The 10,832-nt window shown below is 33.6% G+C and overlaps 1 protein-coding gene across 1 annotated transcript in view; it reads left to right on the top strand.

Annotated features, from left to right (window-relative positions):
* Positions 1-10,375: 10,375 nt before the first annotated feature.
* The window catches only part of HELRODRAFT_162037 (hypothetical protein), a gene marked incomplete at both ends in the record, with an annotated part of 6,090 nt that continues 5,633 nt past the window's right edge, over positions 10,376-10,832 (top strand). The window contains one exon of the mRNA XM_009024366.1: positions 10,376-10,466. Coding sequence (XP_009022614.1) covers positions 10,376-10,466 — 91 coding nt within the window. The remainder of the gene's footprint in view (positions 10,467-10,832) is intronic.

The following is a 10,832-nucleotide window of genomic DNA, read 5'->3' as shown; positions in this document are numbered from 1 at the left end:
AGGTCCGGATCAAGTTGTCCGGATCAAGTTGTCCGGATCAAGTTGCCCGGATCAAGTTGTCCGGATCAAATTGTACTGATCAATTATGTGCTCAATGTCTGTGCTGTTGATATTTTTGTTTAAATGTATTTAATATTTTTTCAAGCACTTGATCTTTGAAGAATGTTCAATTGAGTTGAGATGTTTCCATCGTTCTCTTGCTTTATTTGTTGTTTAGTTTTTACATGGTAATGCAAGGTGGGCCTAAATTTAAGTACAAATTTTTGTGTTATTGTCTTGTAATGCTGTTTATTATGTCTCAATATTTCAAATGTAACTGACAATGACTTTTGTGTGTGTGTGTGTGTGTGTGTGTGTGTGTGCGTGCTAGCATGTTTGTAAATAAAATACTGTTTCTTATCGAATGAATATTTATTTCTTTATTATGTCTTGTGTTTTTTCGAACGAATTCAACATTTAATAGATTTTATTTACTCGAAAAATTTAATTATTATTTATATTTAAAAATAAATTAACTAAATTGGTATAAACGCGTTTTTTATTTGGTACTCAACCTTCAAATTACTTTTGAAGACCACGAAGTTTTTATTTATATGCGTGGAACATGCGTCGACACAAAATGGATTTTGTTGGAAAATTAACGTATGCCAACACCAAGTGGCGAAATCTTCCAATTAACTAATAACACGGAGAAGAAATTAGAAAAAAATTTAAAATTTCCAAGTTTGTATATAGAGGTTCCAATAACATCAAATAAATTTCGTTGCTATTGAATTTCAAAAGTGAGGCGATCTGGGTTTAGCAGACCATTTCATTTCATTGATTCCATTTTTTTTGGATTCGATGATGTAAAATAAAAATTTTGAAATGTTTAGATTTGGCATGTATAATCTTAAAACAAGAACTTGTTTTAATTACGTTAGTTAGGAATGTAAACGATTTCTGATTATAACTTGATGCGCTGATGCACGAACAAATTGCCGGACGATTCAACTGGAAAAAAATTTCTGTTGAGTTGCACGCAATTCTCCCATCCTTCATCCACTGTGGTTTGCGTCGGTGCTAATGTTCTTCCTGCAAAAATTGCGTTGTTTTCTTCAAATTTTTTCGTTGAATGTAGAACAATTCGCCAAAGAATTTTAGAAAATAGAAACATTTTTTGAAATGTTAACCTGCCACAAAAGTGTGTATGTTTGTCTAATTATGCACGCATGCGTCCGGTAGTGCATGTATTACTATGTGTGTTGTACGTTTTATTGCGTATGCACAACAAAGTTATCTGGAAGGACCAGGAAGTATGCATCGAGTGCATCTTTCTTGTTCCTGTTTATGACGCCTTGTTCAGTTCACATTCATTTCCATTTACTCTCAGTTCATTTTTTGCTGCTAGCATACTGGCTCACACGAAAAAATGTGTGTTCAATAAAACTTACAAGTTATGCGGTGGCAAGATAAATATTTCACATAACATTTCAAGGATCTGTCAAACGCTTTCGAAAACAGTTTGTTCTCTATCTTGAATGTTTCACTTGTTTTTGTTCCGTGTTTCATTTAAACTCGCACTGTTATCACTGACAAAAAGAACTTGATGCATAAACATTCTACGGCTGTGTGTTAATATTTTGCATGATTATTTTACTCATTTTGTTTATGTTTCAACGTTTGTAAATGTCATTGCACAGTTGTGCTAGCTAACATATGCACGAAGTTGCTCATTTGCTCTCAGCTCTTGTTTGCCCTGTGTTCGAACGTGGTTTTGTTCGTGCACTTACAAACATGCGTACATGCATGGCCATTGCATTTTGAATGAATTTATATATCTATTTAAAGCGTCTCTCTCTATGTAATTTTCTGCGCATAAGTGTTAACACGTGCGTATGTCTGTTTGTGAATGCTTTTGTATGTATGTCTCCGTTTGTATGTCTGTGTGTGCATATTTGCGTGTGTTTGTATATATTTTGGTCTACACATGAATGTTTGCATTAAGTTTTGTATATTTATTCAGGTACTTAAGTGTCTACACAGCAGAGGCAGATGGGTTTTTGTATGTTTGGCTGCTCATCAGCGCAGTTCTCTCGTAATTATCATGGCGATGATCTTGCGTGTAGTCCACTTTTACGTTATGGTCATATATAGAAAACATTTATACATTAAATAGTATTAAGGATGATTGGTTATACATATATATATATATATATATATATATATATATATATATATATATATATAACCAATCATCATACTATATATATATATATATATATATATATATATATATAAACCTATTAAACTGAGAAACTAAATGGTAAACTACCGACCTGATTGGAATTTACATTTACAAGTTCAAAAAGTTAATTAGTGTCTAGCTGTAAATAAGATGTTAACTATTTCGTTTTGTTTTTTATCCAATTTAATTAAACTCTGCTTTTAAAAAGTTACGAAGATAAAAAATAAAACTAATATATTAGCAATGATGATAAAAAAATAATAAGCATTTATTATTTTAATGTTATTATACTTTGTTGCTATTAGTATTCCGTGATGGATGAGTTCCTTATAGATGATACTGACAATGATTGTGTAGATTATGATGGTGACGATGATTATGAGAATGATGATGATAATGACCATGATGATAGCGATGATGATGATGATGCTGATGATGGTGGGAACAATGAAAATGATGATGATGTTGTTTTAGGTGATGGCAGTGGTAATGCTGCAGATGAGAAGGATAAGAAAGATGATGAAGAAGAAGATGAATATAATGACAATGATGATGAGGAAACGATGATAATGATGAAAATGATGATGGAATGGATGAAAACGACGATGACGATGATGACAATAATGAGAAAATTTCACTTACGAAAATAACAATTGACGCTCCATTCTCTCAATCCCCGTCACATGTTCCTCCACCTCATTGTTTCTTATTTTTTTCTTCGTTTTGTTTGTTTCTGTGTATGCTTATTATTTTCTGTTTTTTATTGCTTACTTATTTTTCGTTTCGTTTGTGTTTTTTTTATTTGTTAGTTTTTTCTTTAGCGTTTGTTTGTTTTGTGTTTTTTTTTCTTTTTCCGGTTTTTTAAAATCTCCCTTCACCCGAGATGTCTCGACAGATACATCTTATTTTCCATGCACTTGTGAGTTTTAATAAACAGCTCTAAATCAACTAAATATTATACAAGTTATAGTTAGGTAAATGCCTATATATAATATATGTATGTATGTTTTGTCTACATTAAAAGACGTGTATTAATATATGTTTATATATGTATGTATGTGAATTTTTACAATCCCCTCCTAAGTGTTGTTTTCCGCAACAACACACACACAGCGCAGGTAAATACGCGTGGATGCATGCATCACACATTGCATATGAGAAGCTGGGATCGGCTTGCATTCAAACTCGGTCACCTCAACATCACCGCCAGGCATCTTAATTATCACACCATTGTGCGCTAAGGCATTTGTATATGTAGGTATTTCTTATTTATTCATTTAACTTTTGCATTAGTATTCAGAGTGTATAATTTCCTTGTTCCTCCCCTCCATATCTTTACTTTAGGTCAATTTTTAAATTTAGAAGACTGAAACTACCACAACTAAATACTTTTGAAGCCATCGCAATAAAAATTATATGCAATCGGAACGACTACTTATTCCTGGCCATCTATAGACCTGGGTCTTTGCCTGTCACTCCTATGTTTTTTAAAGAACTGTCATCTGTTCTGGAGAGTTTGACAATATTAACTTCCAATTTAGTTGTTGCAGATGATTTTAATGTCCGTGTTGATAGACGTGACAGCCCGCACACGTTAACTCTGTTTGAAATTTTCGATTTATTTCATATTAGAAATGTTATTAATGAACCGACTCACGAACTAAGTGGCATATTAGACCTGATTGCCATTCCTTGTGATATTCTTACCTCTGAAACTCAAGTTTTTCCAAGTGGAATTTATTCCGATCATGGCCTAATTAAAGTTTGTCTGCCTTTCAAGTTTAAAAAACCTGTACGAATTATGAAGATGGTTCGGTCGTGGAAGCGAGTGAGGGATGATGAATTCATTAGGCTTATTTTACGATTCTCCTAAAAGCGCACCCTGTGATGGCATGGACGTTGATGAGATGTTTGAACTGTTCAATAGCACAGTCTGTAATATTGTCAATAAGGTTGCACCATTGCATATGGTTGAGAGTCGATGTGATTTGAATGTCCCATGGTTTGATGAAGAATGCAGGCACCTAAAGAGGAAGTGTCGAAAATTGGAAAGATGTTACAGGAGAACTTTATTAAATAGTGGCAGGCAAGAATGGGTCAATGCTATCAAGATGAAAAACCGTGTTTTTACTGAAAAAAAAATATGTTTTGGCAAACTCGTTTAGACGAAAATAAAGGTAATCCAAAGCGATTGTGGAATGACGTTAACAAAATGCTTTGCAAAAACCTTCACAACAGTTGCGATGATGACAACAGGAAATTTACAAGTGATGATTTTTCTCAATTATTTAGAGATAAAATGAACAGGGTTCGACAGGCTACATCAGGTAGTGTTGATCCATTATTTCCAAGCAGGCGAACCAAGGATGGTGAAACATTTTCGTCATTCGCATTATGTACTGAAGATGATGTTGTGAAGGTAATACGTGAATATCCCACAAAAACGTGTATCTTAGACAGTCTCCCAACACATTTTCTTAAAAAGCATATACTCCTCTTTTCCAGATTTTTAACAAAACTTATTAATTTATGTCTAAGTACAGGAAAATTCCCTAAAATGGCCAAACATGGCATAGTCTTCCCAAAGACCTACGAGACCCTGCTCTGGGTATTGCGAAATTTAAGAAAATGTTGAAAACATATTTATTTTCGCAGTAGTTTCAATCATTGATGTTCATTTTTTTTACTGATCTAATGTTTATTTAATGTTTGATTTATCTGACTATTTTGTATGTTATTTTATTTGTAAGCGCTTTTGAAAAACTTTTTAATTAGCGCCATATAAATATTCGTATATATATATCTGTCCTTTCTGTTTTAGATTTGTAATTGATTCGCTTATGAACCAATGAGGCATCACTTCAGAATGATGGAGTTTCTTTCTTTCTCACGCCACATCACGTTAAGTTGGAAATTATATTCCATATTTTTTCATATTTTTACATGAAATTAATTGTGTTCTTTCGTTCCATCATTGAGCGGTTGTACGTAACGTTTGTGCGTGTGTACACTTGTGTTCAACCTACACAGAATGTACATGTGCGTACGTCTGTCTGATGTGCACGCACAGCTAATGTTCACGTACGTCCGTTTGATGTACGCAAAGATATGATGGATGCACAATTCACATACTTCAGATGTACACAATCAAATCAGATCATTGTCTTTGTTTAGCCAACTAACTCAACAAACAAATAAACGAACGGACGAACAATCAAACAAACGAACGAACGGACAAACCCTGCCTACTGATGGTGAACAGATTTTAATACGCGAATCTAACTAACCAAACATCTGGTACAGAAATTAACTGGCGCTGACAACGGTGGTGGTGAAGATGATGACGACGATGCTGCTGCTGAAGATGTCACTGATGATGATAAAGACAATGACGATGACAACGTTGATTATCATGATGATGATGATGACGACGATGTTAAATATCAATACGTAATAATGGTAATCAATACAAATCGATGAAATAGTTCATTGATTTTTTTTACAGAAGGTGATGACGATGATGTTCCGATGGTCATCATGTGGTAACATTCTCCACTGACAAAGATGGAAAATGATGACAATGAGGCTGGCAAAAACATCGACAGTGATGACATCATTCGCTAGGGATGACGTGATGAAGTTGTATTAAATTTCTCTTTTGAATGGAGAGTTTTATCACGAACCCCGTTCACGACATCAGTGAAAGTTGATGAAAGATGGCAGGATAGTGTACGATTGGAAGTTCTCCCTGGTAGGTAGGTGGGTAGATGGGTGGATCTGTGGATGGAAGGATTGATATTGATGGCCAGATGGATGGATGGATAGATAAACAAATGAATATATAGATAAATTGCTAAAAAAAAATTAAATGTTAGGCAAAATAGAGAGATGGATACGTTGACAAAAAGATATCTTGATTGATGTAGATATAGACAGATAGATACGCAAAAATACGACAGTGATATATATCTAATGTATAAAAAAATTGACTGATGAATAGATAGATACGTGATGAATTTAGAAAAAAACTTCAATAAGCATCAAATGTTTGCATGGGTGTGCTTATTAGCGATTTGAGCAACGACGAAGGTAGTGGTGGTGATGAGATGATGATGATGGCGATGGTGGTGATGATGATGATGAGGAAGAGGAGGAGGATGAAGATGTAGATGATGATGATGATGATGAAAAAAGGTGAATGAGAGAAGGACATTTAAACATCGTTACCAACGTCGGCTCATTATAAGAAATTTTTGCTATGGGATTTAAGAAGACCTCGTGATGATAACGATGACGGTGATAACGATGATGATTATGATGATCATGGTGATAATTATAGTGATTATTTAAGATGATCTGATGATAGTGACTGCAATGGTTATAGAATGTTGATGATAACATTATAAAAAATGGCTTTGATGCATTAACAATGTGAATATTAATGTAAATTATAGTAATTATATAAGATGATGATGATGAAAATGAGGATGATGATGATAGGGATTTAGATGATGATAATATTAACGATGACGAAGATGACGGTAGTGATGATGGTGGTGATGATGGTAAGAGTAGATAAACACAATTACGTAATTAGATCTTCACATGCTTACATTCGTTAGCGTTTAACATCCAACCACCCATCTCTCCGTTCATTCATTCATCCACCCATCCATCCATTCATCCATACATTCATCCATCCATCCATCCATTGTAGTGTATTTGTAGTACCTGGTTTAAATACCAGCTGTTCTATTCTAGCCTCACCACCGTTTAAAATGTGCGTTATTTATTGATTGATTGGTTACCAGCTATCACAAGGATGTTCTGGTTGCCCGTTATCGGTTAGAGTCTGGTAGAGAGTTTTGCATCATTTTGTTATAACGTTTAAGTCCGTTAACAAAAAAACTTGAAAAGGTATGCGTGTAATTTTAGTTCGCATATCACGTGTGTGTGTGTATATGTGTGGTGTGGTGTGGTGTGTGTGTGTGTGTATGTGTCAATGCATCAGAAATGAATGAATGCATTTGTTTGGTTCACGGCACGATTCAGAGATTTATTTTCATTCACCTGTCAATGCCTTCATTGAAATTGACAGTCTCTCTCTCTTTCTGCACACAAACAGTTGCACAAATATTTCACACACAAACAATTAACATATACATGTATTTTTATGTGAGTATATATATATCAATGAAATTTATAAGTATATATTTGTGCGTGCGTACGTGTGTGTGTGCGTGTGTATTTGTGTGTGTACATTTATCTGGCAGCAGTGTTTGTTGGTTCAACTGAACATGCGTGTAATTTTGAAGCCAAGGAAAAATTTGTGAGAATATTTTGGTGTGTGTCGATTGAGATTGATCGGTGGCAAGGAAGTACATCTGTGTGTTTGTATGTGTTTGTATGTGTTTGTATGTGTTTGTATGTATATATGTATGCATGTGTGTGTACGTGTGTATGTGTGTGTACGTGTGTATGTGTGTTTGTATTTGTGTGCATGTATGTGTGTATGTATGTATGCATTTATGAATGTGTTTGTCTCTACGTGAGTATGTGTGTATATATGTAATTATTATTACAATTATGTGTTTGTGAAATTGAAAATAAAAATTGAAGGATGTTAATACATCCAATGGTTTTAATGAAGTATGTACACATTTGTATATTTGTTCTCGTATTCAGCAAAGTTTTGTGCAAATAAAAATATTTTGACTTGCCTGATGAAATACGTGTGTTTCTGTTTGATAGTAGATTTACACTGAAACACACGCACGCACGCACACGCACGCGCACGCACGCACGTGATGGTAAACAAATTATTCACAATTTTTGACGGAGCGAGCAAAACAAGTGAACGAGCAACCGATTGAATAAATAAATGAATGAACAAATGATTGAATTAAAGAATGATATATAGATAAATGACTAAATAAATGAATGATTGAATGGAAAAAACGAGGAAATGAACGAATGAATATATTTTTAGATTTTGATTGTTGCCTCTATAACCATTGTTGTTGAATGTTTATTTAACGAAAATGGAAAGATGGATGAAGGATATAATAGACATAATGAAAAAAATGACTGAGACCAGTCGATGATAGATGGTAATGACAGGCGGAAGATAATGATGATAAAAATGAGTGAAACGTTGATGTCTTATGCAATTAATGGAAAAATCTATAGAAAATGACGTCTGGTATTTTTAAATATCTTTCAGAAATTTTCTTCTCTCTTTCAGGACTATCTTTTTTTTTTTATTTTCTTTCACTTTCTCAGTTTTTTAAACAAAAACTTAAAAACTGATCAACAAAAGGTCTACTAATTTTAAGTTAAAAATTATTTATATAGTAGTAATCAATCAATAAATACTCTAAATAATTTTATTAAAAATTAACAACACAAACAACATCGCAACAACACAAAGAGTATCGCAATAACACAAACAGCAACAAAAAAAAAACAAATCCAGGAAAACCTGCAAAACTGGTTTTCATTTTTTTATGTAACCAGCTTTATCACATCAGTATGTAGAGACGGTCAAATGTCACATATCAGTGTGTTTGTTTGTGTACGTGTGAGTGTGTATGTGTGTGTTTTTGTGTGTATATGTGTATGTGTGTGGTTTGAGTATAATCAAAAATTTTTGTAGTTGTGTATGTGTGTACTGTCCAGTTGTATATACATAAACGTGGATTGATCCAATAATTTTTTTCAGCTGCAAAAATGCTGCAAAAATGGTACCAATATGGAAGTAATTTTTTACGTATGTATGTGTGTGTGTGGGTGTAAGTATGTGTGTGAGTTCATGTATGCATGTGTGTACCTGTAAGTATGTGTGTGTGTGTGTGTGTGTGTGTGGTGTGTGTGTGTACGTGTGTTTAAGCGTTGACATCTGGACAATAGTTTTTATTGAATATACTTATTGAATATACACGTGCAGCAGTCGGATTTACGTGCAATCACATCATCCTAACTAAACGAATAATGCTCTCACGATACATATTGGTGGATTTTTATTACATAAACATACACTGTGTCTATGAAAAGCAGAAAGAGAGAGAGAAAGAGAGAGAGGAGGGAGAGAAAGAAAAAGAAAGAGAGAGAGGGAGAGAGAGAGGGAGAGAGAGAGAGAAGAAGGAAGAGAGAAAGAAAGAAAAGTGTAGAGAAGATAAAGTTGACAGTGCTTTTAATGGTGTTATGTTCACGTGATGTTTTGTTGTGAAATGAATTAAATCTTTTTGTGGATTTAAGTTTGGACGATGGAAGATTTAACAATATTTTTATTGAACTTTTCGCGCGAGTTCTTCCGGGCGAATTTTAAAAGATTTGTTCACGTTGAAAACGTTATCTAAAATTAAAATTTAAAAAAAAATTTACTTCTCTTTTTCTGAAAAATTTTAAATTTTTCAAAATAATATAGCTTATAATAGTCTCTATGAATAAATTGTTGTCTTATATTTTTACAAACATAAAACCAAAAATAAAAAAAAACTCACGTACACACGCACACACACAGTCACACACACGCACACATACATATGAATACACGCATATGTACGTACATACATACATTTAGGTAATGCCTAGATATGCATATACGTGTAGAAGGTACATATGTATGGAGTTATGAAGTATATAAGGAGAACACAGTTGGAAAAGATGTTGATTCGAATGTGGATATATGATCTTTCCATGGTTCTATGTGCGTTCAATACGTCTGTTGCCTTCTTTGATGGGTGAAATTTAATTATGTTTACTCTGCCCCTATCTTTAACGGTATGTAAATTTTTGTCGTTTGGGTATTTCTAAAATAATAATTGTATAATAATTGTTGTACTGATAAATATTATTATGTCACCTTGTAGAGGAAACCATAATATCAGTTAAAATATAAACATAAATAAATTTATTTACTACATGATAATGTGACAAGTAAAGTTAATTTTAATTACAATTTTAATAGAATTATCATTCAATTTATCAATCAAAAATCGTAAAGAAAATATCCGACGCTGAAAAAACCCGGCTAAAATGATGACGACGACAACGATGTTGATGATGACGGTGAAGATGATGTCAAAGATGACGTCGATGATGACGACGGTGCTGATGATGATGACGACGGTGATGTTGATGATGATAATGTCGAAAAGGAAGAGGATGAAGAAGATGATGATGGCAAGCGGGGGCACGGATATGTTATTACTACAGCTAATGCTTGTTGTCGTTACGGGTTAGTAGTTCAGTAATGGTGGTAGTTGTTGTAGTGACGCTAGAAGTAGTAGTAGTAGTAGTAGCGGCAGTTGTAGTTGTGGTAATATTGTTGTATTGTTGTTTTATCTGTAGTAGTAATGTTAATAATATTAGTAATTGTCATTGTCAACGTAATTCTAATTAATGTTTTATTTACTTGTTGTAATTTAAGTAGTAGCGGTAGTATTGTTATTTTAGTTTTAATTGATGTTGTTGTTGTTGTTATAGTTTTAGTAGTAGCAGTAGTAGTACTAGCAGCAGCAGTAGCAGTAGTAGTAGCCACAGCCACAGCAGCAGTAGTAGTAGCCACAACAGCTGCACCAGTTGTTGTAATAGTAGTGGTAGT

This window comes from Helobdella robusta (genome assembly GCF_000326865.2).
Source record: "Helobdella robusta unplaced genomic scaffold HELROscaffold_4, whole genome shotgun sequence".
Taxonomy (NCBI): Eukaryota; Metazoa; Annelida; class Clitellata; order Rhynchobdellida; family Glossiphoniidae; genus Helobdella; species Helobdella robusta.
The sequence above is the reverse complement of the archived record's forward strand: the minus strand, read 5'-3'. Positions and strand labels throughout refer to the sequence as shown.